Source organism: Hevea brasiliensis, chromosome 13, assembly GCF_030052815.1.
Source record: "Hevea brasiliensis isolate MT/VB/25A 57/8 chromosome 13, ASM3005281v1, whole genome shotgun sequence".
Lineage (NCBI taxonomy): Eukaryota > Viridiplantae > Streptophyta > Magnoliopsida > Malpighiales > Euphorbiaceae > Hevea > Hevea brasiliensis.
In genome coordinates, this window is record NC_079505.1 from 87,029,638 (window position 1) to 87,056,703 (window position 27,066).

A 27,066-nucleotide genomic window follows, 5' to 3' on the forward strand; every position below is an offset into this window, starting at 1 on the left:
CTTGACCGAATACAACATCATCAAAGGGATAAAATGGGGAATGAATATGTCAAAGAAAAAGAAAATTGAAAAACAAGGACGATGAAAGCCTTGCATAAACCGAACAGGTTATGTGAATAAGAGCGCCGGTAGAGACGGAGACTGTGTATGTGTGTTCTGTTAGTGATTAAGAGGCCGATTCGCAGACTTAACCGGAAAACTGAACCTAGCAGGAGATCTCGGTCTTCGTTTCTCTCATCTCAAGCATCAAAAGTAAGAATCTGTACTCGAGCGGGTTTGATTTCTATAGCAGTATGTTTATTTTGCCTTTCATATGTACTGTGTAATCCAACTTCTGTTTCCTTGTATATTTAGCAGCTGTTCATGATCATTTTTATTCTTGATCTGGTTATTTCTATGCGTTGATGAGCTGCTGGGCCAGTCCCAATTTTCATGGTTGTCTTCAATTTGAATTGCCGGGTCACTTAACTTTCATGATTGTTTGAGATGAGATCTTGAGTTTTTTCTATTGACTTTCCCAATTACATCTAATTCCTTCCCTGTAATTTTTAGATTCAGACTGATTTGTCACCTTCACCCACTCTCTAAATTAAATAAAACGATCGAGAGAAGAAGAAAGAATTTGATTATTGAGTAAGTTTTATTTTTATTTATCGTTTGTTGGTGTATTGGCTTTGGATAATTCAAGATTCAATGTTCATAAAAATAAAAGAAGAAAAGACATGTTGAATATCTTTTGACTATGCAATCAATTGTGGTTTCTTGCTACATTTTCATAATCTGTTTATTAAATTCTTAAGAAGCTTGGCATAGCGTTACTGCTTTAGAAAAGTAGACCAAAATGTGACGCAATTGCAAATCAGTGTGTTGCTACTTTTTGGGACTACTGTACTGAGGCCACAAACACAGATTAGTGGGGGGTGTGTGTGTCATGGCCAGCCTGAGGACATGAGAATAGATTAGTGGAAAGATTAGTAATTATAAGTTCTGAAATCAGTATCTGTTAGGTTAGCATTATTGCGAATAGGGAATAATAAAATGGTTTGTGTATCAAAAGAATAATAAAATGGTTTTGTGTCAGATGTCTATTGTGCGTTAGCAAAATGTTTGAGCCTTTGAGGCGTGATAGTAAGGCTGCAGCTGAGTTGGTAAACAGAGAGATGAGAGTATTTTGAATGGAAGCTATTCTCCTCAGTTTTCTGTGTGTTCTACTTATTTCTCATGTCACTGGACTGTTGTCTTCAGTTTCAGGATTTTCAAGAAGCGCGCATCATGGAGATCAAGTTCGAATTATGAAGTTCCATCTCTCCTACGCCTGAAGGTTTGAAGGAGCAAGTAATAATTAAATTTCTAAATATCAGAAATGTTCTCATTGTTCTATGGTCTTTGGAAGTATTTATTCAGTAAGACAGAGTTTCATGTGCTCATTCTTGGAATTGACAAGGCGGGGAAAACAGTAATGCTTCTTTGAGCTCTGAATTGATGAACTTTTTCATGTGCTTCACTGAATGCTTTTCTTCATAATCCAAATTATGAATTTTGTTTGTCATTTATTTAGAACAGAATTGCCATGTACTTCACTTATTTTTTTCATTTGTAAATTTGTAGACTTTATTGGAGAAATTGAAATCGTTGTACTCAAACTTAGAAGGCCTTCCTCCTGATCGAATTGTTCCCACTGTTGGGCTTAACATTGGTCGCATTGAAGCTTCAAATACAAAACTTGTATTTTGGGACCTGGGTGGTCAGGTATGTAAAATTCAAACATGAAAATTATCTTTTAGAAAATATTTGCATGGATGGGCGTTTATGTCGGTGAGGGCTTGAGTGCTTGCATTTAATCTCATGTATAAAACATTTGTGGCTTGGTGTTGACTCCATTCCATTTTTTGCATGGAAAATTACTTGGATCTAGGTTGCAATGGCATTCCTGGCTGTGTGAAATGCTGTAGTACATGACCTAAAAAAAAAAAAAAAAAAAATGAAAAAGATAAAAACAAAAGGTTGGACTAAATTTTGGTAGTCTGAACTGATGGGGAAAAGATTATATAACTATCATAGAATTACTTTGGCGCCACAGAAATGCTATAGTGCCATTGTAGACTAAAATTTAAGGCCTGATGGGCTATAAAGAGCTTAGGCTAAGCTCAGGCCATTGTCAAACAGGCGCTTTGCTTGCTAGAGGCCAATTTCAACATGGCGCCATATGACATAAAATACATGTTATGAATTATGCAATAAATTTTGTTTTTAATGAAAGAAAATCATGTGGGCTCTTTCAAGTTTCAGTAGAGGCTGGTAATACATGGTGCTAGATTTGAAATAGATCAAATTATTTGATTATTTGTGCAGTTGGCTTAATGTTCAGCAACTGAAGCATTTTTTTGAATTAATCTACCAGCACGGTCTTCGCTCAATTTGGGAGAAATATTATGAAGAGGCTCATGCTGTTGTATATGTAATTGATGCTACTTGTCCTTCACGTTTTGAAGATTCAAAGTCTGCATTAGGTGAGTGGTGTTCAGTTATTAATATCAAGAAACACAACACTGATGTAAATTGGTAACAGCTTTCATTGAAGCCAAGAGTAATTGGTGGTAGGATGACATGCTAATACCACAACCCTGTGTTACCAGAAAAAGTTCTTAGGCATGAGGATTTGCAAGGAGCCCCTCTTTTGATATTAGCAAACAAGCAGGTAAAGCTAAGTATATATGCAAAGAATGTTACAAACCTTGACTTGAAATTATTATGATTTGATCCTCACTGTAGTATGTAGCTAGGTCTTGCATGAAATTAAGCAAAAAGAAACAGCTTACTTAATAGGCATCATCTTTATGGCAGGATCTTTCTGAAGCTGTATCAGCTGAAGAAATTGCTCGATATTTGGATCTGAAGAAGTTGGATGAGAGGGTTTACAAGTTTGAAGCAGTTTCGGCATATGACGGGTAAGTGGATGGTAGGAATATAGGTACATTTCCTTATCTCAAAAGAGTTGTTGAGATGAATATATGGAATCTGACAGTCTCACCGTCATAACACCCAATGACCCAAAAGTACCATATTATATGCATGATACAAACTCAGAAAGAGATTCAATTGCAGGAAGGGTATTAAAGAAAGTGTAGAATGGCTTGTGGAGGTAATGGAACGAAGCAAGAGAACAGAAATGTTAAGAGCTCGAGCAGGTGTAACAGGCCCTGGTGCCTAGAGGAAACTATATCAAATTGCAATTGTTTGTCTGCCTTTGTTGCATGTAAATAAACAGGATTTACATTAGATTCTACATGGCCACGAGGTAATCCATCTTTTCGCATCTGCATTAGAGCTGCCTTTGTTCGTTTGCTCAATGGTGACTGGCTAGCGACTACATTTCAGATGATATTTTTATTTTAAATCGATCTATTTTTATTTTGAATTAATCAGCAAAGGAGAGTAAAAAAGGGAACCGTTTAATCTGTGCTAAAAAGAGACTGAAGGTTGTTGGTGTAATATTTTATGCATTTGGTTATTGAAATATCTTTATTTTACCTCTGGTTTCTGAAGATTGCATGTTTCTTGAAATGTTTCTCATTCAACAGAATACTAGAAATGATCAACGTTTTGGCTCTATTCAAACTCGAGGAATGCTAAAATTATCCCCAATACAACTTTAAAGAGAGTCCACATTGGCCTCGAGTTGGTAATTGCTCATGGTGTGGCTCCTGTGTGGACTGTCCTTAAAATTTGTGGACGAGTTCGGTAGTAAGGTCAATGTACCCTGTATTCCAATTAAAAATGCGAAAATCGCATTCAGAGTTTAATGCAGATGCTAGAAAGATAAATATGTATGCATTTAGCTGGCTTGCCACGTGGACAAATCCATATTAAGTTCGCTTTCTACAAGTTCAGAAAACGTGATGTATGTTCAAATAAACTAGTTTGAAACAGAGGAACCTGCAGCATTGGCTCTTTCCTTCAGTGCCGGTTGTGGTTCTGAAAAGAAGAAAAATAAAAATAGTAAAGAAATTTGAATATTTGTTTGTGAGGTAATGGCTCCTTTAAAATTGAACGCCATACTTTAAAAAAATATCAAACGGAAAGGCTAAAGAGCACAACGAATATTGAAAAATTCACAGCTTGCTCAGTACACAGCTCTAAAATATCCAGATATTGGTGAGAAAACATTTCAATATGATTATAGGCACTGAAGATTAGGCACGAAACCCATTGGATTATCTAAGTTGGTTTTAGGTACTAGGGAGCTATTAGAAGCAAAGGGAAGTATGTAGTCACAGGCAGATTAACTTTGCATACACTTTTATACTATGCTCAGAAATACAGACAAACAAACAAACAAATGCGAGAATTTTAAAAGCTTTATTTCACGGTTGAGGCCATTGTACATCACAAATTCATACTTTCGAAATCCAAAAGACAAGGAATTTGTCTGTTAAAAGGATGAGATATAACAACGGCTGTGAAGACAAGCTAAGATATACAAATTGATAAGATAAAACAACAAGTTTTTGGCCAATGGAAATAGAAACAGGTGCATTAGTTTGGCGTTCAATTTGAAAGCAACAGAAGAAACATTGTGATATTCTATTCCATAGTCTAAGAAAAGAACCAAGATGTTTTGAGATGACGCAAAAATCACCATACAAACTGCAGAACCCCTACCTGACTCTGAGAATTGCCCCAGACTTCACCAGCCCACTGGTATGCGTCTTGGAAGCCTCAATTGCCCAGACCTTTTCACTTGGAAGAAAAAGGGGAAAAAAAAAAAAAAAACCTATACTACGGACTATTTCTCCTACACAATTGAACCAACTCCGCTATAGGGCATATGAATTTCTGATTCCATTGGCACAAATTTAAGCGAAAGGGAAAAGAAACTGGCATACATCAATATCAACTTCTACTCATTTTCCTATATGCATATTACCCTTTATCAAATCCCTTCCATTTCTTTTCTCTTTATTAGCCAGTAGCAATACATTGAGAAAGAAAGTGGGGTATACTTTAGACAATATAACTTACTTGATATCAAGGCCCTGGGTCTGGTCTTGAACAGAATCTTGTGGCGGATGACGCCGATGACATCCAATTCTACCTCAGCTGAGCTGTTGTCACTGCCCTGGTCCACATCCATATACTTGACTTTCTTCAAAACCAACAATGGCTTCTTCAAGGTGACCTTAGACCCAGTCAATTCATGATACCCAACCGTGAAAGTGTAGTTTTCCTGGAGTAAGCAACCCGAAAAAATGAAAAATAAAAAATCGTCTACAATCTTCATTTGAGAGGCGAATCGAGTAAGAATTGCATATGTTAAGACCTGTAAAGAAGGGCGGCAAAGCTCCCCAATCACGAGATTTTGAAGGCGATCTTGAAACGACGGCTGAACTTCAACTACGCCTTGCAATTCTACGATCGCCCATTCTGGGCAGCTCTCTGCCCCGCAACTACACCTCACTTGGATCTGCATTATTCTTTATTTTACGCTGTATTTTTTCTCTACCTAATTGGTTACACAAATGAAATTATATAAAGACCAAAAGGAATTAATTTGGGAATTTGGCGGTAAACTGAGTGCGATTCCCGCGCTTCTATTCTATGAGGCAGGGAAAAAAAAAAGGTTTTTTTTTTTTTTTTTTTTTTAATTTCAAAAGATTATAGAATACATTATATTTAATTTATTTAATTTTTGTCATTCACTTTCACACCGTGTCAATTTTTTAAACTATGCAATATAATTTGTTTAATCAACTTTATAAATTAAAAAAAAAAAAAAGAATAACTAAAAAACCCCCTCAACCCTAATTATTGTCTTGTAAAAAACAGGTTTGGTTAGGCTGAGACACAAGCTACAAGCAACATCGACCCTCAAATTTTCTGTCGCATGGTGCTGGGAAAAATTAAGGAAACAATCCAAGAGGAAAGGAATAACCCGAAACCACAAAAGAACTGCGGTTCAAATATTTTTACCTCAAATGAATGACAATAAAGTTAATATCTGATAACAGATAGATCAGGGGGGCGAACATTCAAGTTAACTAGATAATTAAAAATAATCACATCCACATTGAAGCTCCCCAAACTCTACAATGAATCGATCACTATAACGGGATTGCCTACTTTCTATATTCTTTGCTTCTCTCTTCACTGAGTTGATGGTGATGAATGGTTCCGCCCGAGTATTCTAAATTCATATTTTTAGTGTGTGGTTATGCAGGCCCCATCAAAGCCCCTTGATTGTATAAAGGCTCCTCTGAAATGCCAAATTGCTGACAAAAAAATTCGTATTGAGCTGGCTCACCAACATTCTGCAAGCGGAAGGTCTAGCCACTACTTTCTTGTGATTGTGATGAGCTTGCTTTCTGTGGAAGACAATCCTGAATGACCATATCATAGTCCAATGGAATTGCATCTGTGAGAGTTTTTTTAGCAAATTCAATGCAGATCTTCTGAAGTAACAAATTAATCTTTTACTTATGTATTTTTTTTTTCTTTTTTTATCGAAACGCAGATGAAAGTTTCATTAAAAAAAAAAAAAAAGCCTTATAGCATAGTACAAATTAGTTCTTAAGACAAGCCTTAATGAACCTAGACCCATCATCCAAACCCATGATCCAACAACAAAGCTTGAAAGAAGAAACCAGCTCAAGCCCATATTACAGTCCAACCCATTAGTAAAAACCCTAACTGAGGCGGGTCTATATAGTCCTGAAAACTGAAGTTACATCATCGATCAATCCTTGGCATCACAAGTCACAATTCGTTTAGCTCATGACAAAAACAGCCCAAATTTCAGTCCTTCCTCAGATTTGCATACTAAATTAGACAAATAACGATTTCTAAAAGATACAGATATTGTGAAGATTCAAACTTTACGTGCAATTTATAGTTCCACATAAACTTGCAATCCCACAAAATGATAATCATAGCATCCCCTAACAATTAAATTAATTCTAATGTAAATTTAAGCCTTTTTTAAAGCAAGGAATCAGAAAATGACTTCCGTACAACACTTATAAAAGAAAAGGAAAAAACCTGGAAGATTCGAGTAAAGATTGCAAAAGAACAAGCACCATCCAAGCAGTAATATTACCTAAAACGGAAAATCAAGACTCAACAAAAAAATTAATTAGTAATTACCTTGTCTTTTTTACCACTGCTTCTCACTTTGAAATTGACTGTCCGGCCCTCCGGTAGTGGGTAATCGGACTTCCAGTTGTCGCCGGAATCTCCTGTTTTTCATCACCAGGAACTCACTCTCTCTCCCCTCAATCTCAGAAATCTCTCTCACTTTCTGTGTAACCGTTTACCCTGAAGGTGAAAGAAAAAGAGTAGGCAGACTTGGTTTGGAGAAAGCACGTGTTGCCAAACTTTTCGTCCTGCATTCAATATTTAGTCAATTTACGAAATTAACCTCAGTTTTCAGTTAAAATTCCATTATCCATTAAGAGAGTGAAGAAGAAGACGATCAACAAATTTAACCTTTCTTCCAATTTTTATTTTTCACACTCCGTTGAGTTGTTGACTTGTTGGGCTATTCAATCAATTTCATAAGGTAATCGTGTAAATCACCGATATGATCAGAATTGGATTAATATTTTTAATATCAAAATTAATTAAAATATTTAAATTTATTTCAAAATTAATTATTATTATTTAAAAAGTATTCTAACTTTTTTAATTTTATATATATTTTAATTAATAATTTATATAAAAATATTTTTATTAATAATTTATATATTAAAATTTAATAATTCTATAAAATATTTAAATTCTATTTATTTAAAATATAATATTTAAAAATTTATAAATATTATCATAAAAAATATATACTTTATATTTAATTAATTATTTATATAATAAACATTTAATGTGTTATTTCTTAAATTTAAATTTATCCTAAACCTAACTATATACTATAAAAATTCATCATATTCAGTCGGACAAATATCTAACCCATTCTCTGTAAGAGTGACGGTGATTTTAAATTAAAATCAACTAAAATTAGGTGAATTTAAATTGAAATTAACATTAATATTAAATTAGATTGAAATAAACTAAGTTAAATTATTTTTTAAAAAGTTAGAAAAATAAAAATTTAAACCACTAAATTTAATTAAAATCAAGATAACTCTTAATGAACGATCTCCTAAAATTTTAATCCATAATTATTTATTCATGTTCGAAATCAGACTGAAATCACTCTTAGTCTATAAGTTTGAGGATTTTTTTTTTTTTTAAGTTTTTACTTAATATATTCTCAGATATTTTGTTTTTTAAATTAATTAACTTAATTATTTGTTTTAACTAAGGTAAAAAAAAAAGTTTTTTTTTTTTCTAAAAATCTAGTTTAATATTGAATTTATAAAATTATGAAATATCTTATTTTATATGGTCACGTGTGATCTGTAAAAATATTAAAAATGTTGCATAATTCAATTATGAAGTCAATGTCAAACCACATTATAAAAATCGATAGTTATTTTGTAATCCCTAAGCAACAAAAATAAATTGTTATTCAGTTCAAAAAATAAATAAATAAATAAATTGTTATTATAAAAGCAGGATTATAACATTGAATTAATGTATCAAACACGCTCCAACTGATTAATTTATTTTCAATCATACTGCATTTTTTGTTTCAATGTTAGAATCAAATAATAGAATCAGAAGGTTTATTTTCAATACAAAATGCTGCAAATATTTTATAGAAGGATACATCCCCCATTCTCTAAGGATCCAACAACTGCTACAAATTCATGACTAGTAATGAGCAGACACAGCCAAAGAGTTGTTCAAAACCAAGAGAATCTTTCTGCAATAGCAATATCATATATATATATATATATATTTTAGGTTGCTATTTTCATAAACAATTAACTAAGTGCAGATTCAACAACGCTTGTCTACGAAATTATCCATTTATTCACCAATATCAACTAAAAAAGCCTGTAACCTGCAATTTTCGAACAGTTTCTGCTCTTGTGGAAAGTATATCTTTATTCTACAAAATCAAAGAGAAACAGAGTATTTATGTACATCCCACAGATGAAAACCGATAGGAATTTATTTTAAAACAATCAGTTGTGAAGTGGGTTTGGTCCGCACGGGACAAGTCGGCGAGAGACGGTGTGTATTGAATTGGTCTTGCCGTTGCTGGAATTTATAGCCTTACGTATGGCAGAAATGCTTCGTAGAAACATGTCAGAGTATTTGGTTTCGGATTCCTGTTCTGTTGCTTCCTTGATAGGAAATTGGTAGGTGTAGCGGGAACTGGTACCATGGACAAGTGCTAGCACTATCAGGAAAATAAGGAACAGTTGAGAGTTTTTAATTCTCATGATATGAATGGTGGGGAAAGAGCTAGCTAGGACAATGGAATTTTAGTGCAGAGGGAGGGACCAAGGTAGTTTTGTTGTTTGTATGATGAGTAGGTAGGTTGGATGTTTATTTATAAAGGGGATCAGGGCAATCTGTGGCGTGCAATATTGGACAGCAACATTTTTAGATTATATATTCTATCAAATTCTGACTTCTGAAAAATATAAATTTATAATAATTGGTTGCAGGCACATCCTCTTCCTCTGTATCTCACAAGTGCTAAAGGTTGACTTTTTAGAAGCAGGGATGAGGATGAATATCTTAGTGGCATCCTGATGATGACTTCATCATCTTCCAAGAAGTTAATATCAGGTGTGGTAGTTGTACGGGTATGAACTCCACACACCTTCTTGTGATCCAGTCATGAATTAATGTCATTGATTTTGGTTTCTCAGAGAGTCTGCAAAGCTCACACAGTGTTTGACTAGGCATCAATACATTGCATTTCTACTAAAACATATAAGCCGCCTACGTATGCTTATAAATTGTTTAATTAGTAAGCGATGAAAAAAGAAATAAAAAAAAAAGGAGTTGACCCTTCGAGCCATTTGGAGTTCTGTTGTTGCAGAAGCATTATTTAAACCTGGAAATTCACGAGTCATCTGGGTATGGTAGAATGTAAGTGAGAAAAGAATATTTATTCTGTTGCTATCTCTAATGAAGACAAATATGCAGTGCTTCCAAATTACAGTTCCTCCTCCCGGTGGAGAATAGAACTGGTAAAGATTACAAGTGGAAAGCAGAAGTTACCAGTTCATCAGCTTTCCTATTTATTGAAGCTGCTACCAGCCTTTTCCATTGTGGCAGCTCTCAGGTTTCTTGATTTAATTAAGGCAAACATGACATAAAGATTGATAAATAAATAAAATAAATTGTTCATCTTTGTATTGTTAGTGAGGTCACCTGTTGCAATTTTCTAATTATTCTTAGTCTCTTGTCATTGCTTAATCCAGCCCTTGTGCTTTTGCTATCTGCTTGACTTGATGAAGTAAACAATTAATGAAAGATAACATAGAAACAAAACTCCATTTTCTTTTCAAAATTTCAGGTTAGTGACAAAATTGGTAATTTTGGACTTATTAAGTTTGGAGCTTGGTTAGGAATCTTGACAAGGCAAGAAGGTAACTAAGGAAAGTTGGCAACAACTAAATTGGGTGTTTATGGGAAAAGTTTGAATAATTGATCACCAAAACAAAAAATGATGGGTGAAGACCAATTAAGGGAGGAGGACTCATCAATTAGAAGTAACGTTCATAAATAATTATAGTAGTACTGTACAAACAAGAAAAATAAGCAATTCAGCATACCCTACCTAACCGCAATTCTGGCCCATTAATTACATTTCAGCTGCATTTATATAGTGTTTAATTTACACTATAATTTTCTTAATCTTGGATATGCATTTCCTGCTGCCCATTCTTACTCTACATCTCAACCACAAGGGTTTAAGCCAAGTAGATGTATTATCCCAATTATCCAAGGTTTTATGGTCGTCCCTACAACTAATCCAATGGACATTCATCATATGACAGCCTCATGAGCTATACTTGTCCTTCTAACACATTTTATCATTAGTAGAAGGTGTCAGAAAATAATTGTTAATTAAATATGGTCATATCTTGAATAGACAGATAAGTAGGCTTGCATACATGCATGATTCATTAATTTTCATGGCTGAAAAGGATAAGAAAATGTTCGAATCTTACAACTCTCGAGTCAACCAAGTTAAACTGCTAAAGGCGTCCAGTCTTCAGGGTTTCTATACTCTGTTCTCATTCATTAATCATTAGTCAGTAATTGGAGCTCTAAAATGCAAATTTCTTAGTGATAGAATTGTATGATCTGATGCTTTGATGCAGTTCTCGATACAAATGCAACGTACTAATGGGACACGAAATGAGCTTACATTTTCCTCAAGATTTAAAGTTAACATGGTGAATCCATGTTCTTTACAGTATCTATAACGCATTTTGCAACTCCAACCAAGTTGGTTCGCGAAAAGAATAAAGGAAAGAACTGAGAACTAAGAAAAACATTAGACCCCATGGTGGGAAGCCATTTTTAGCATCTCTCTTGTTCTTCTTTCGTTTTCATTATTTTCAAGAACCAACTATAAAAGAAAACTGTGGATTCTCTCTCTCTTTCTCTCTCTTCCCCACTTTTTCTTTCTTTGCTTTGCCTAGCTATAAAAGAAACCTGTGAATTCTTCCGGAAACAAGCTGGATAAATGGAAAATTGTATTAATTGTGCAGTGGATTTGGTCCGCCTGGAACAAATTTATGTGATACACCATATTCTGTGCTCCCGGACTTGTCATCTCTTGATTGCAAAGAGTAGGAAATAGCAGAATGATGCTGAGGAAATATAAAAGAGAACTTTGTGTCTATTCTTTGATCTGTTTCTTGATGAGCAGCCCAGCTGATATGCCTGCAAGTACATAGATGGAGCGTACCCAAAATGATTGTGAAAACTATAAGTAGAAGTAAAGGGCTATAACTTCTCATGATGATTTCAGATGGTAGAAGAAGAAACTTCAAAGAAGAGTTTGAACTTTGAAGTTGAGGCAGAGAAAACAGGATTTTTGAGCTACTTGTGCAGGTACGTGGTCTATTTATAAGGGATCAGGTGACCCATGAGAGAGAACATGGAGCCAAGATTCACAGCCGCTCATATTTGAATGACCTAAATGCCCTTTTTCTAAACTTAACTAACTCATAATTGACAAACATATTTTGCTAAAAGGGGCTTTAGAAGAAAAGGCCAAGCTTTTCAAGAATTAAAATAATTTAACTCAAACTGCTAAAAGCAAAAAAGATTGTTGCCTTATTGGAGTACTGAATGCAAGTAGACAACCTTTCAACTTAAAATAATTTTTCCAATATTAATTGGTGTTTGAGTACTATGATTTCTTGCTTGAAAATGCATGTATAATCACTTTCTTTTTATGCGGCAAGAATTGATAGCATGATAGAAACTAATTTTTTATGTTGTTGAATGAGATACATATGAGAAGGTTTAAAGGTAAAATGAGAGGACAAATCTTGAAAAGGAGATGGTGCGAAGGGGCCAAGGCATTAAATAAAAGGGTTGGCATTGTCTATGTACTTCTTTGATAGGATAATTCAATGCCCTGTTCAACAGACAGCCCATGAAAATGAATCTGCACGCTTAAGAATCCATATTTTAACCTCGTGGTCTAGTGACTACCACGCTATACTTTGTTTGGGTTCCAGGGAACTGAGTTACTGTTATTGCTTCGCTTGCATAGCCAACTGGAAAATCATCTGCAAATTCAGGGGCCAGGGCCTGCCCTGCCGACTGGGACTTCCGCCTTCCCTATGCTATGCGTATTGAGATGGGTTTGGGCTACTCATATTTCGTAGCCTGTACATTGCTTTATTTCTCTTATCTGACAAAAAAATTTGCATTGTTCATCTAATGTAATGTTTTTCAAGTATGATATCATGAGAAAGCATCTCATTGCTTTGAGCTGCACATGTACAATAGATGAAATTTTTTATTAAATGAGGAAAGGTTCTTTTGATTTTCAATTGGAAAGATAATTTATGAACTGCACAGAACATGATTCTAGATACATTTATGATTGCATGTAGGATGAAAACTAATTAAGGCTAAACCACCAACCTACCAATAATCTCTGAATCATTATGTCAGAACAAAATTTAACAATAAATATATAATTAAATATAAATGGCATCTGCCATATGGTCTCCACAAATAACCAATTCACAATACAGTTGCAAAACAATTCACCAAACGTTCTAAGCAGTTTGAGGTATAATTGTACCAGCCCTATTGCAAAGGACTAGATATCGATCAATGGCAATGCAGTCTAACATTGCCATTTTGGGTTGTGTTTTAGTATCCCCATGTGATGCTTGATATTAAGAATGGCATACACACCAATGTCAATTTCCCATCTATATATATTTTAAATGGGTATTCATATTTCCAGCAAGACATTGTATCGCTTCTCAATTAATAAAATGCAATTTATATCTACCTATCGAAATTAGACTGCTATAAAGTCTTCTACACAAAATTAAAGTTCAAGTATGCTTACAGGATTTGCATGCTGCATATATAAAAGTACAGTGATATCATTCTAAAAATATTTTTTGATTAACTTGTGTGATCTATACAAGAAAATGAGGTTGAGTTGATTTCTCCCTGAACTGCTCTTTATAAACAAAGAATGAGAAGCAGAAGTATTCTCCTTTCATTTAATAAGGGGCAGTTCTACGTGTTGCTATTGTTGTTTCTAATATTTCTGATGAGTACAGGAGCCAGGAGATGAACAGCGCATAGGTTTTTTGTAAGATTCATGTGGCTTGTGAATAGAACATGAAGACGAAGCTTGATCTCTGCCTGAATTTCGTCAATTTTCTCTAATTCCTTTTCTCAAATTTCAATAGAAAATGGACAATGAGGGTGCTATCATTTTTCTTTAACTCCTTTTGCAAATCTCGAAGTTAATGGAAAGCTAGCTTTCTTGGATATGAAGAATTGCCCAATAGAATGAAGCAGACCCCATTCTCCACCACTTTGGTAAATTATCCTAAGAACTATTTGAAAAAAGATAAAAAGACACTCCATTCTCCACCAAGTAGGACTATGTTAAGCCATCTTTTGGATGGAATTTTCAATTTATTCTAATGGTCATGGCCATGGGACCGAGAAACCAGAAATTGGTGGATAGCGGAACGCATTGAGAATCTAGATGGGTGGTACTGGTAAGATCCAAACACTTAAGCCTTCCCTTTTGACAGGTGTTAAGCATTATTTTAGAGGGTACAGAGAGATTAGGGTGTAGAATCAGCTACGATAACACTTAAAAAACAATTCAAAAGCCTATGCCAATGCTCCGAACACTATATTAAGTTTGATCTCTTGTATTTTTTGTAACACCTCAAATTTTTAAATTTATTATTTTGTGAGTGATATTAATGTTTTAATTTTATTTAAATTTTAAGAAATTATTTGAAATTTTTCGGATTTTAGAAATCGGGTTTGATTTTCCAAAAATATAAAACTTTGATGATTTTTAAAAATTAATTTAAAGACCACATGACAAAACTAAAAAATATTTGGATTCTATGGATTTTTTTGAGTTTTCTGAAATTTTTTCGAAATTTTTAGACCTCGTTTTTTATCCAAAAGCAGAGTAAAAATTTAATTTCGGGTACCCTGAATCGAACCGGCCGAATCGAACCGGACCAGATCGGGCCAGCTTCTTCTTCTTCTTTTTCTTCCCGCGCACGTTTTCTCTTCTCCTCTCTCTCCCATTTTCTCTCTCCTCCCTTACCCCCAGGCCGCGCCCTGCCTCCTCACCTCTTCAGCGCGCCGCCCCAGTGCCTCCCTACAGCCGGCCGTCGTCCCAGGTGGCCGGAAAACGCGCGCGAACTCCTCCCCTACAGGCACGCGACGCTTCAACTTCCCGGCTGAAATTCGGCCGATCCGGCCACCAATTGGGCTGGGTCTTATGTCAAACACCATCTACACCTCGAGAGCTTTCTATAGACACCAAGAACACCAAAATTCATAGAGTGGTTTGTCTAATTTTTGTCCGGAAAGTTTTAGCCCATTTTGATTTTTATACTAGATTTCTCGCAAACCGTGAACCCCACGAGGAAACCGAGAGTACCAGAGCGCTCCATTCGTCGAGAGTTTCGCGGTAATATAAATTTCGAAATTTTTTGACACCGTTTTTCGGTGGGTACCACGAAACTTCACAGTATTTTTTCGAGCATTAAATGAGTTTAGAAAATTCCGTAAAAATTTTATACTAACCCCCGTGTTGTGGGCTTCGTGTAGGTACCTTCAATTCGTGGAAATTCGACAGTTGTCCGGGTCTGTGAATTTCCGGCCAGACAGACCGACTACCGAAAAAGTCTTGGAATTGGATTGAGATTTTGGCTACCCCACCTTTGTCAAATGCCCCGAGCGCGTTCCCGAGATCGGAATCGGCATAGGTAAACCCGAACCTTGTTTTTTCGTAATTTTCTAGTGCTTAAATAGGATTAAAAATCTATAAAATATTCGTGGTAGTTCAGAAAATTATAATTCTTTTTGCATTAGCCTAGTAATATTGCTAAGGACGGCGGGGAAAATTTTTATAATTTTTAGATTTTATTTGGGTAGTTTTTGCAAAAAGGGTCAATTATAAGGACTAAACTGTAATTTTACATATTGTGATTGATGACTATTTGGATGGGCCCAGGAGGGGCTGTGTGATATGATTGAATTGTGGGTGTATGATTAGTGGATATAGAAGTGTGTTTTAAACCCATTTGCAGATTGGGTAGGTCCTAGGTATAGGGGAGACTCTGTCGGATTTTCAGCACGATTTAGAACGTCTTTGGTCTTTTTCTTAGTTTGTATTAAGTTAAATTTATTAAATGATTATAATAAAATTGTCAGGTGAGCCGGGATAGCCTTCTTCCTTCGCCCAGCCGCCACAGTGACTGCTGTCAAGTCTGTGAGTAAAATATTAATTTTAATTATAATTTCGATATTATTATATGTTCAAGCATGCCCATGTATCACTTATATATATATATATATATATATATATATATATATATATATATATATATATATATATATATATATATATATATCTATGCAGTTAAACTCTAGGCACGTTTTATATTACATTCACAACTGTTAAAGTGCTATGGATGTTGTTATAGTAATTTGGAGCAATGTGCGTGCTTTGGCGTGCGGGTGATGTGATGTGCGGGTGATGTAATGTTGGCTATGGATAGGACGGGTAGACACGGCTTGAGATCTTCCCTGGGACTCGATCCTTCGGGGTAGACAAGGCTTGAGTTCTTCGCTGGGACCCCGATTTGGTTTATTAAGCGAAAGTCCGGCTTGAGTTCTTCGCTGGCACAGGTTGGATTAAAAAGAGCTGTATAAGGGATCAACTCCCATATATTTATGATTTGACATTACTGATGTGCTCCAAATTACCTTTTTGCTGTTATGATGTGAAAATATTGCTGATGTTGCATTTCACTCTACAGAGTGTATTAGCTTTAGATAGTTATAGAAATTATGGTTAAAATTGATATTTTTACTCTCTGAGTCGAACGCTCACTCCTATTCATTATTTTTTAGGCTACAGGAGGATTTTTTTGTTGTGTTTAACCTGCTTTCTCCTTTGTAAGTTGTTTATCAATGTTTGTGTTATTCTATTAACTCCTAGAATTTCCGCATGTGTTAGAAATATTTATTTGTTTTGAGGACTGTAATATAACTGTCATGTTGGGCCTATAAACTTATTATTATATGCATGTTTGTTGGACTGGATGAGAGAGCTGAGCTCCCATTTATTTTTATGACATTTGAGTATGTGGAGGGTGAGCTGAGCTCCCCAATTGATTATATATTGTGTTTACAGATCGGGTGAGTCAAAAACTATCCGTTGAAAGGTCCACTTTATGGCCGGACTCTGTCCGGTTGAATTCTTGAAATTGGGCCCAAATGGGCCTTAGAGTTGTGTTAAGGAATAATTAGACTTACTACGGGCCTCAGAGGCTTTAGGCTGGCCCAGGTTCTAGTGTCGGTCTGGCGCATAGGTTGGGTCGTACATGTTTTTCCCACGTTACACACCTATATCTCTATGAATTCGTTATTGGTCCAAGTCCTCGTTCACAAGTTTGGCAGACTTTGTATCAGCAATATAGTTTGGAGGAGGTTTATAGCCCTCCCAAAAAGCCTCCACCGCCAATGGGTAAGGGCATTTTGTACCTGATAAAGACTATCAATTGCAGCTTATGTTGCTCAAATTCATCTTGTTAATGCTAAAAATTAAGGCTATCAACCAAAGCAAGCGGACTTCGAATCAGTTCTAGACCTGCCTACATGTTATGGATTAAATTAGATATGAGTTTCTTGGGTATACCTTGTTTTGTGGTCATTTATGTTATACTGGATGAAGCATAACCTTATAACTCGTATATAAATATAAATATAGTACTAAAACTTTACATTTGAATCCTCTACTTAAAAGGTTCAAATTGCAAACTACCGTCTACATTATTGCAATGTCAGTTTCAACCTCAACTTGCAAATTTATTAGTAATTGATGGCCAAATACAACAAGAACAGTAACTAAGAATCTCCCAAACTGCTTTTAACATACTGATTTATTACTCAAAATTCTAAACGTAAAAGCAAGTGTGCAACAGAACCATACTACATTGAGAAAGTAATACTAAAATTACAAACAACCTTCACCAAGTACATGCATCCAAACAAACATCGCTCATTCTTGGCATCTCCATAAGTATTCATTTCCCATATTTTTAATCATGCAGCTACATTTTAATATTACTCATTGGCTTCAGCACCCGGAGGAGTTTCCACAGCTCCATGAGCTGATGGACCATCTTCTGCAGGCTTGGAAACATCTGCTTCTTTAGTTTCTGCAGGTTCGCCAGCAGAAGCAGCTTCATCAGTTACTGGAACAGACTTCTTAATAGTTCCGACTTTAACATACTTGCTCATGAACTTGTACTCCCAATCCTGCAAGGCATCCAACTCGAATGGACCAAGACCAGAGATATCACCAGTCAAATCTTTGTCTTCAAAGGACATCTTTGCCAGCGCTCTGCTGGCATCCTTTCCCGCAAATAATGCATAAGGTCCACCAGGTCCATAAAACATCCTGCAACCATGGGAATGCATAACAAATTATAAGTTTCTGCAAATTGTACAAACAAAACAAATTATGCACTGGTCGAAAAAGTTTAAAATTCCATCACACAATTCCTACTGACAGTATAACCACACTCTCAGCCAAAAATGTTATAAAACAAATCAAATGAAAAAGCATGGACAAAGTTTTTCTCTCTCAGTTCCAGTGAGGTCAAAGAAAAGCAAGAAAATGGATGCAACAAACTAGAAACCTTCCTGCTCAATGTCAATCAACTCTTAGAATCAGCTATAAGACACATAGTGGGAGAAAACTGCAATCTCATTTACTTTGCTCCTACAAATTAAGTATGCTAGTTGTACCGAGTGAAATCTATACCATACACTTGTGAACGATTGAACACATGAAAATTTTCAATCATAAAAGATATTTCAGCTAGTAACATAGACATAGTAAAGCTACTCTATTACAAATTGCAATCTTATGTACACTGAAATCCCATTAAATATCCACAGTTCTTTCTGTAAGTAGAAGTTTGAGACCATCTTCACTCATGCGCTACAACTCGATGAATTAGATATTTTGCATGGTAGCTGAATGCTCAATATTTAAATCGTCTCAAGTCTCATTAATCTTGCTTCACAGAATCCCCATAATTTACAAACAAGACAAAGGCAGACAACCAATCTAATAATTCAAATGAAATCACTCAAAATTAATCATTCATCACGTGAAAAAAAGTTGATGATTTGCAAATCTCCATAAACCCCAGAAAACCTACAGCTGAAAACTAAAACTAAAAGAATATTGCACTATTTAGCTTTTTTAATATTTAAAGAAAATATTGCATACTTATAATCCAAAAAAGAACAAAAAATTTTCACTTGTTGAACTAACGAAAGTAGCATCTTTTTATCAGAGACCACACAGCAAGCAAAAAGTGGGTCAACAATAAAAGAGAGTGTACTAATGGCAAAAACGGAGAATATCAGAAAGCGTAAAAGAGAAAAGAAAGGGTCAATTCTAAATCTCATCTAAAACAAAACCAAAATTTTGCGAACCCAACTAATTAATTTTCCAGAAATTTCGAATTACACAGCAGTTAAAACACCCGTTGACCCATAAGATTGGAAACCTGAAGAAAGGAGACCCGAAAATTTCAAAAACCGAAAACCCAAAAGCCAAAAACCCCCCAAAAAGCAGATTTATACCTGCTCTGAGAGATGTCATAGATCTGACCCTTAATAGCCATGAGCAGAGGCTTCTTAGGATCAGAGCCATCATATTGCTTGAGCTCCTCCTCAGTAATCTCACCAAGCTGAACAGGAGGAGGCAGAGGTTGCATCTGCTCCTCAACGCTTCTAGGCCTTGGATGATTATCCGAGGATCCAAAGAACCCAGATATCACATAGTAGACGGCCAAAGCCAAAGCCAGAACTGTAAAGAAGGTGGCTGGAGAGAGACCCGTGTAGACGGTGATTGCTTCCTTGAGGGTCTCCCACAGCTGCAAAGCCATTTTTATTTGTTTTTCCTTTGTGAGAGGGAGAAGAAGAGACAACGGGAGAGACAATTATCGATGATAGCCCAGTCTCAATTTACCAATCTACACCAAAATTTTATCTAAAATTTTCTTTTCTTACCTTTTTAGAGCTTAGACGCCTAAGATTCCAAGCTACCCATTTCTTGGCGTGGACCCATATTTATTTTTATATATTGTCCTCTTCTTGAATTATGAAGTTACTTAATTAGCCTTGTTCGGTGAACCAATGTGGCAATATAATAATAATAATAATAATTTTTCTGTAAAATATCTTGATTGCCCTGGAGATGCCCTTCAATGTACGCCCACCCCACCTAATCAGAAAAGAAAAGCAAAAGCAAAGGCATTTACTTGATTATGTCATTTAAGACGCCATTGAAGCCATCCACGTGCGTAGGCAGCACATTTTTTATTCCAATTCAAAAAAAAAGATTAATGCGATGAAAATAAAAACATGAAACCTGTCGATGATACCCGATAAAAAGATGCCAGTACAGCAAGCATCATTACTTGGATCCTTTTGCCTTTTATAACCATATCATCAGCCTTTCGGTTTCGGCCATAAACTTCACTGGTGCCAAAGTTAGAAAGCACTTTCAAGGAGAACGGTGTTGGTCAAGAAATTAACATTCTTGATATTAACAAAGTATGAACTTCCATGCGGAGAAGTGAATATAGATCGAGAGCAAGAAACATCAGGACTAATTAGAAATTTTTATTATTTGCATAACAGGAACTGTGAATTTATCTTTGGAGATCTGGTGGAAGGGGAGAAAAAAAATTCAAAATCTCAAATAATTTAAAAAAAAAAATTATTCAATGCATTCGATGTCATGTGTTCTCATTCTTATTAACATAAGTTCATTTTCCACGATGTAAGTAAAAATTACCTTTTTGATTTTTTTTTTTTAGTGTACATGTATCAGGTATGCAATTTATTTTGTAGTGAGAGAAAGGAGATTTAGATATTAGAATTTTCAAATAGGGCTAATTAGGTCTTTTCCTTTTAAAACGTGTCAGAAATGGTAGGTGTAAAGTAACCAATGTAGGAAAGGCTTGCTGGTGAAAATAATAGACACAAATGGGAAGTGCTGTATAACTTGTGAAATGCAAACTGGCACTTTGCAATTTGGCAGTCCTGTTTACACTCGCTCATTTTCGCTCCTTCCTGAGACTTTTTTGCTTATTTTCGTCTGGCAGTGCCACAGTGGTGATGCATTGCCAAACAATGGGACAACCTAATTGAAAACAAGCCCTTCAAGCCAAATCCAAATGGTATTCGTCTAATAAGAATCTTTAAAATCGATGGATTAGCTCTAATTTTTGTAATCTGTACCAAAATCTTTGATAATGGCCTACTGAATACCCAAACCGACGGAAGGGAAGAAGGTCAGTACATGGGTGGGGTACAAACTGGCCATCAAGCCACAAACAACTGGGGAACAATAGCCGTCGCGGTTGCAAAATTATAGAACAGGCCCATCAGGAGGTTGGCTTTTTAATACTGAGCTTGACAAAACTTTGCATGCTCCCTCATTAAAGAGACGATGCCAACTCATTGCTAAACTACACTTCCGCTTAGCAACGGATGCTAAATAAACAGTTGAATGGCTTGCTCGCATTACTAATTAGTAATTACCAGTCACCCTTTAGTTGCTTAACTCTTGGAGTATTAAAAGTTTACTTAAGCTAAAAGTGCCTGTTTCACTATAAACTTAGAATAATAGAATTTACAGCTACCATGCTGTGGTATCAAAACATGAGAAAAAAGACAACACACTTGTACAATGCAAAAATGTCAACCAAAAGACTGAACATTAATTAAAAGAATTCAACTGTCACTTGCATTGTTTTCAATGAGATTACATGCCAACATTGAAAACTTACGAGCTTCAAAATTTCAAAATAAAATATGTGACTGAAAAGAAAAGAAATCCCAAAAATAGTCAAAATAAACTGCCAGTACAATCTTCATTTCCGGCAGACAAAACATTAAAATTCTGATATTAGAATGTGTAGTCCTTGTTGAGATAGAAAATCAGGAATAATCAGTATAGTCTACATGATCATTTGAATGATTGACCAGCACAACTAGGAGTCAGGAATACGGTAATATTCTTGATTAGCCAAAAATATACCCATCCCCAGGGACAAAATTGCTAAAGCTTTAGTTCCTATATAGGATGATGACAGAAAAAAGTGAATGCTGGTTATAAAGTAGATTAATTTCCATTAGATTAACTTATCTAAAAAGCATAATGCTGAAAGAAAGCGAAAATGACCTGGGAACAACAGAAAGGGATAATTTACCATATATACATTATCACCACAATTACAAATGATATCTCTGCAAAAGGAGCAGATTATCAGCAAATCCTCAGACCCTCTCCATGACCAGCCATTGAGAGGAGGTTTTCTTTATCACCACAACACCACAATGATGAGAGCTTTTTAATTACATCCATTCAAACATCGTTTTATTCTATTTCTATCATTAAAGCAAAGCAATAATCAGGAAAAGGGTGCATGTCCTATAGCTTCTAGGCACTAAAATATGATCTCAGAATCCTCCAATCAAAGAGCAAGAGAACTCACCTCATCTGCCTTCCACAAACCTTCCTCATACTTGTACCACCGCAAGAGCCCTTCATCATTTTTTGTCCTCTGGCACATAATGCAGGAGTCTTCCATGCAAGTTAAGAATTCACGTAACCGAGATGCCTTCTCCAGGATAGTTTGATCAAGCTCCCTAATAATTCGTCTTGGGGCAGGGGGTGTGGGGGCTTCTATCAAAAGGCAATGTGATATGTTGAGCACTTCTAGGCATTGCAAACCATCCAAGATTAGGATCAAGGCATCCTTAATTAGCATTGAACATCGTAGGCTCAAAACTTTTAATTTTGGAAGATATGCAGCTAGTGTGGAGGCAAAGAAAATGTCAAAAGGGCCCATGACCTTGAGTTCACTGAAGTTCCTACAATTATTGGCAATTTCCTCAATAAGATAAGGGGGATTTGCTATGCTAGGCATTGTCAAGGATTCAAGATCTCTCCACATGCGTATGGCCTTGCATATTCCAGTCTTTTTTATTCGGTTCCATGCTGGCAGAACAAGTCTTCTAAGTCGTGGGCACCTGGAACAGAACAGAGGAAGAAAAGAGGCTTAGATTTCAAATGGAAATGAAGCATACAAAATTAATACAGATATAAGGAAGGATAATCAGTTTCCCCAGCTAAACTGTTGCTTATGCTTTAAGAGGGAAGGGCACAAAAAGAAATGGTGAAACATTAGAAAGACCTCCACATGGTATGCAGTTATGCACTGTCATATGGAACACTACACATATATTGGTTCAGCAAGAAAAATAGATATTTTTACAAGTTAAAATTATCATTAGTCAAAATGACTAAGCTACAAGTTAAACAAAAGTTGAAAAAAAACAGCAATGAGTATTTTGTGTTAATTGCAAAAGGAAGGCAATGCTTCCATCACAATTTTGTTACAACAGATGATGGCTAGTGATACACTGTGAAGCACGGAAACTCCAATCACTAGCATAGTTATTAAAGGCGCGTTTCAAGCACGCCTAAGGCTCAAGATTCACCAGGCTCGAACCCTAGAGCCTTATGCGCCTAGGTGTGCGCCTTTGTTCCAGGCACAAGATTCTAGCAAGGCATGCCTTCTTTATTTTCATTTTTTAGCGAGCACTTTCATTGGCACAAAGGACTACCACTTAAACTTAAACTAGCAAACCCAATTCAAGATATATGCTAAAGAAAAAAAAGAAAAGCATCACATTTATTTGACTTTTACATATTTTTAAAATTTTTTACTTTTGCTCCTCACCTCACTTAGGCGTGCGCCTGCGCTTTACACTTTGCGCCTAGGCTCCAAGACTTATTGGCGCCTTAGTGTGCCTTGAGCCTTTAATAATTGTGATCACTAGCGTTTCCCCATTTCATAAATGTTTTTGAAACGGACACACCCATGACAAGTTTCGGGGCTGTGTCCGGAAAAATCAAAAGATGGAAATGCATTTCCTACTATCAGAGATGACTTCTAGCTTACGATTAGCGTTTGTTAATCCTCCCTGCAAAATCCATAGTGAAGCTACCCAAAACCATTGTGGATCGATAAGTTGCTTCGCCAACATTGTAAAGTGGTATGAGTCTTTTCGGTGATGTTTGTAGTGGGTAAGGGAGTTGACGAGGAGAGGAAGACGTGAGAGAGAAGGGTGGTGCCATATACTTTTTTTGGTTTTTTATTGGTCCTTAATTTGTTTCTTTTTCTAATTTCTTTTCTTTTTTTATTTTCAAAACTTAATAAAATATAATAGATTATAATTAAATAATAAGTTCTAGAACAATTGTCCTATCTACTTGTACTATACTTATTCTAATATTTTTGCAATAATTAAGCAAACTAAATTAACAATACTATTAGTATTAACAATAAAAATAAATAAAAATGCTAACAATGATAAGTTAAACATAATTAAATTATCAATCTAATAGCTTTATTAGTTCTAAATTAATTCCATATATTTATTTTAGTTATATATTATTTTATTCAATATTTATAAATATACCACTATATTTTTTTTTATATTTACACGTTTCCCCACATTTTTGTTTCCTATAATTTTTAAAATGTCGTTTTACCGTTTCCTCATTTCCATTTCCGTGCTACATAGGTGACACGTTGCCTATGATTAGCAAATAAAAGCAAATGTGAAATCCATTAAAGCAAACAACATAAATTGATGACTAGGAACCACATTCAAACACATATGCCATATAAATCTACATCCAGCTGAAATAAATGTAACTATTGGTCCATGAGCTGTCAAATTTATGTGGTGTATTCTCCCCCTTATCGTTCTCTCTACTTGTTGCTACACAGTCTGAGGTTACCATTCATCACAACCCAATGCTAAAAGCTCTAAAAAATTTTATATTATTGATTTAATCAGGACATTGATGCAAACATGGTGTCTAAAAGAGATGCATGACAAAAAATGATCCATAAAGTCGACTACAGCTAATTTCGGGTTAAAGCTCAGCTGTTTTTATTGATTTAATCAGGACCACATCATAATTCCTACCAATACACAATTCATCTTCCCTTCCTAAACAAAGCAACACATCATAATTCCTATCAATACACAGTTCACCTTTCCTTTCTAAACTTAGGAATCCAGCTCACCTTTCCTTCTATTAGATAAAACATAAACAACCCTTACAACCAAAATTTTCCTGCTGCCCGAAACTGGTGGATATAGATCCTGCTATTCCATGCCACCAAAAAGGCATTATTTAGCTTTCATATGTTAGTATATTGAAGCCAATTCAACCTACAAACTCTAAATCCCTTTCAGCAGAAACTTTAGAACATCTTAAAAATTCGTAATTTTATGTAATACACCAGGACCAGGAGATATAATTCAAATCCATATACATCATTGATGTTATCAGAAACTTTAGAACAGCTTAAAATATGAAAAGCACTATAAACTTACCTTTCAGCAGTATAAGTCAACTGCTCGTCGCTTACATACAGATTGAAATGGAATATCAATGATGTTATGTTTCCCTTGCTAAGATTCAAGGATATCTTCAACACCCGAGTCAATGTCTTATCAGATCGGCCATCCACATACACATAAGGCTCCAAAGGGATTTTAATGAAATTAGATTTCAACATAGACAAGTCGAGTGTTTTCCAGAGCAAAGGATCGCAGCAGGCCAAACGCCATGAACTACAAACGTGAGCAATGCCCGAAGTTAATTGGAAGATGTCAAAAGACTGCAATATCTTGACTAAAATATCAGTGTCCAAGTCCTCCCATCTCCTCACAACAGAGACGCTCTCATCCATCTCATCAGATTCCCAGGCGTTCCAATGCGACATGAAGCCTATACAAACAAGAAAACAGCAAATTGATATTAGCTCACACAATATAAGAGTTGGGTAAGCTCTTTACGAAGTCGTTTTAAACTTAAATTTGGGGGAGACTCGTTTAAACTTGCATTTTGAGAAAACAAAAAGTGACTAAAAAAGCTTAATTTTGCCAATATAAAGAAACAGATAAAAATACTTTAATAAACCACATTGAAAAGGGTTTAGAAAACATGGAGAGAAATCAACAGAGCCAAACTTTACACGCCGCATTCTCTTAATTTCAAATTGATGTCTTTGATGAAAAGATTATCAGATACAAACATCCATAATCATGGGTGAACCCATTTTTCTTTTTTTTTTTTTCTTTTTTTTAGAATAATCACTCAGGCAGGAATTCTAAATCGCAAAAATAAGATCTTAAAAGAAAAAAAATTTGAATTCAACATTGAACGTTCAAATTCAGCTGAGCAACAACTCTCATCATCAATGATAATAAAAAAAAAATTGAACAAAATTAAAAAAAAGAAGGCCAGTCTTTGGAACTTCAATTAACATTCAGATCTCTCATTTCCCTGTAATTCAAAGACTAATGAATCCAGATCCAAATAGATCAGTTTTCGCTTCGAATGCAATCATACAAATTCGGTTAAGAGAAACAGAGAGAGAAAGAGCTACCTTTTAAGACATAATAAAGACTCCACAGCAAGGTAATGTGTCTGAGCTTCTTCTATCTGCTTTTCTAGATACTGGTGAATCCTCTCTAAACTCACCTGTGTTGAAATCACGTGTGAAGCTGCTACCTGACAACCTTGGCCTATATAGTTTCAAACATATATGTGGTTGGGATTGGCGGATTTTAATTTGGTTTTCGCGTCTCGCTAGTATTTGATTCCTTTACCCTTTGATTGGACCTAAATATAGTGAGAAATTAGATAGGGTAAATAAAAGGAAAAGAGTAGGAAGAAAATTTAATTTATTTTATATTGTATAGGTAAATTATTACGGGATGAGAGAAATAGGGGTGGTAATAGATTATGTTTTTATGGAAATTGTTTTTAATTGAATTTTAATAAAATAAGTTTAAATATTATATAATTGAATTTAAAATAAATTTAAATTTAAAAAATAATATATGTCAGATTGAGATTTTATATGTTAGGTGTTCGTTATTTTATATAAATACATAGTTAAATATAAAATATGTAATTTTTATAATAATATTTATAAGTTTTTATATATTTTGTTTTATACAAAATGAAATTTAAATATTTTATGAAATTATTAAAATTTTAAAATATAAATTATTAATTAAAATAAAATTTTTATGTAAAATATATAAAATTAAATGAATTTAAATTTTTTTTAGTAATAATAATCAGGTTTAGAATCAATTCAGATAGTTAAGAATAAATTTTAATTAGATTTAGAATGAGTTCGAGATTATCAAATGGATTTGAGTATAATATTTTTGCGTATATCTTATTTACTGTGATGGCTAGAAAAAAAAAATATTTTTCACTTAAAAAATTAAAGGAAAAACAATTATTATACTTTTATTTGC

General features: G+C 34.9%; 4 protein-coding genes across 5 annotated transcripts; 1 reads left to right on the top strand and 3 right to left on the bottom strand.

Annotated features, from left to right (window-relative positions):
- On the top strand, positions 1–3,530 carry LOC110658399 (uncharacterized). The gene is made up of 7 exons (XM_021815984.2): positions 1–252; positions 1,246–1,456; positions 1,609–1,749; positions 2,402–2,510; positions 2,637–2,698; positions 2,845–2,948; positions 3,106–3,530. Exons 2-7 carry the CDS (start codon positions 1,364–1,366, stop codon positions 3,209–3,211), a joined length of 615 nt encoding a protein of 204 aa, XP_021671676.2. The 5' UTR covers positions 1–252; positions 1,246–1,363; the 3' UTR covers positions 3,212–3,530.
- A 53-nt stretch (positions 3,531–3,583) lies between these two features.
- Positions 3,584–7,359, bottom strand: LOC110658400 (uncharacterized). The gene is made up of 5 exons (XM_021815985.2): positions 7,141–7,359; positions 5,321–5,503; positions 5,023–5,227; positions 3,937–3,975; positions 3,584–3,760 (listed from the first exon to the last, which is right to left on the bottom strand). The coding sequence occupies exons 2-5, from the start codon at positions 5,468–5,470 to the stop codon at positions 3,720–3,722; spliced, it is 435 nt and encodes a 144-aa protein (XP_021671677.1). The 5' UTR covers positions 5,471–5,503; positions 7,141–7,359; the 3' UTR covers positions 3,584–3,719.
- Positions 7,360–17,537: 10,178 nt separating this feature from the next.
- LOC110658398 (membrane steroid-binding protein 2) lies at positions 17,538–19,744 on the bottom strand. The gene is made up of 2 exons (XM_058132716.1): positions 19,276–19,744; positions 17,538–18,076 (listed from the first exon to the last, which is right to left on the bottom strand). The coding sequence occupies exons 1-2, from the start codon at positions 19,578–19,580 to the stop codon at positions 17,740–17,742; spliced, it is 642 nt and encodes a 213-aa protein (XP_057988699.1). The 5' UTR covers positions 19,581–19,744; the 3' UTR covers positions 17,538–17,739.
- A 2,138-nt stretch (positions 19,745–21,882) lies between these two features.
- Positions 21,883–26,413, bottom strand: LOC110658397 (F-box/LRR-repeat protein At3g48880). Of its 2 annotated transcripts, none has more exons than XM_058132714.1 (3): positions 26,181–26,413; positions 25,123–25,519; positions 21,883–22,737 (listed from the first exon to the last, which is right to left on the bottom strand). In XM_058132714.1, the coding sequence occupies exons 2-3, from the start codon at positions 25,512–25,514 to the stop codon at positions 22,179–22,181; spliced, it is 951 nt and encodes a 316-aa protein (XP_057988697.1). In that variant the 5' UTR covers positions 25,515–25,519; positions 26,181–26,413; the 3' UTR covers positions 21,883–22,178. The 2 variants fall into 2 exon arrangements, with proteins under 2 accessions (XP_057988697.1, XP_057988698.1); XM_058132715.1 differs by lacking the exon at positions 26,181–26,413 and adding an exon at positions 26,059–26,174.
- Positions 26,414–27,066: the final 653 nt, after the last annotated feature.

Bases quoted from the DNA above. Each gene is read 5' to 3' on its own strand.
- LOC110658399 (XM_021815984.2), top strand. From the start codon at position 1,364: ATGTTCTCATTGTTCTATGGTCTTTGGAAGTATTTATTCAGTAAGACA. The intron at 2,511-2,636 runs GTGAGTGGTGTT...CTGTGTTACCAG, and splicing joins AGATTCAAAGTCTGCATTAG to AAAAAGTTCTTAGGCATGAG. The intron at 2,949-3,105 runs GTAAGTGGATGG...ATTCAATTGCAG, and splicing joins GCAGTTTCGGCATATGACGG to GAAGGGTATTAAAGAAAGTG.
- LOC110658400 (XM_021815985.2), bottom strand. From the start codon at position 5,470: ATGCAGATCCAAGTGAGGTGTAGTTGCGGGGCAGAGAGCTGCCCAGAA. The intron at 3,976-5,022 runs GTAAGTTATATT...TCTTCTTTTCAG, and splicing joins ACCCAGGGCCTTGATATCAA to AACCACAACCGGCACTGAAG. The intron at 3,761-3,936 runs GTTCCTCTGTTT...ATTGGAATACAG, and splicing joins GGAAAGAGCCAATGCTGCAG to GGTACATTGACCTTACTACC.
- LOC110658398 (XM_058132716.1), bottom strand. From the start codon at position 19,580: ATGGCTTTGCAGCTGTGGGAGACCCTCAAGGAAGCAATCACCGTCTAC. The intron at 18,077-19,275 runs GTATAAATCTGC...CCATGGTTGCAG, and splicing joins TATGACATCTCTCAGAGCAG to GATGTTTTATGGACCTGGTG.
- LOC110658397 (XM_058132714.1), bottom strand. From the start codon at position 25,514: ATGTCGCATTGGAACGCCTGGGAATCTGATGAGATGGATGAGAGCGTC. The intron at 22,738-25,122 runs GTAAGTTTATAG...GTTCTGTTCCAG, and splicing joins TTGACTTATACTGCTGAAAG to GTGCCCACGACTTAGAAGAC.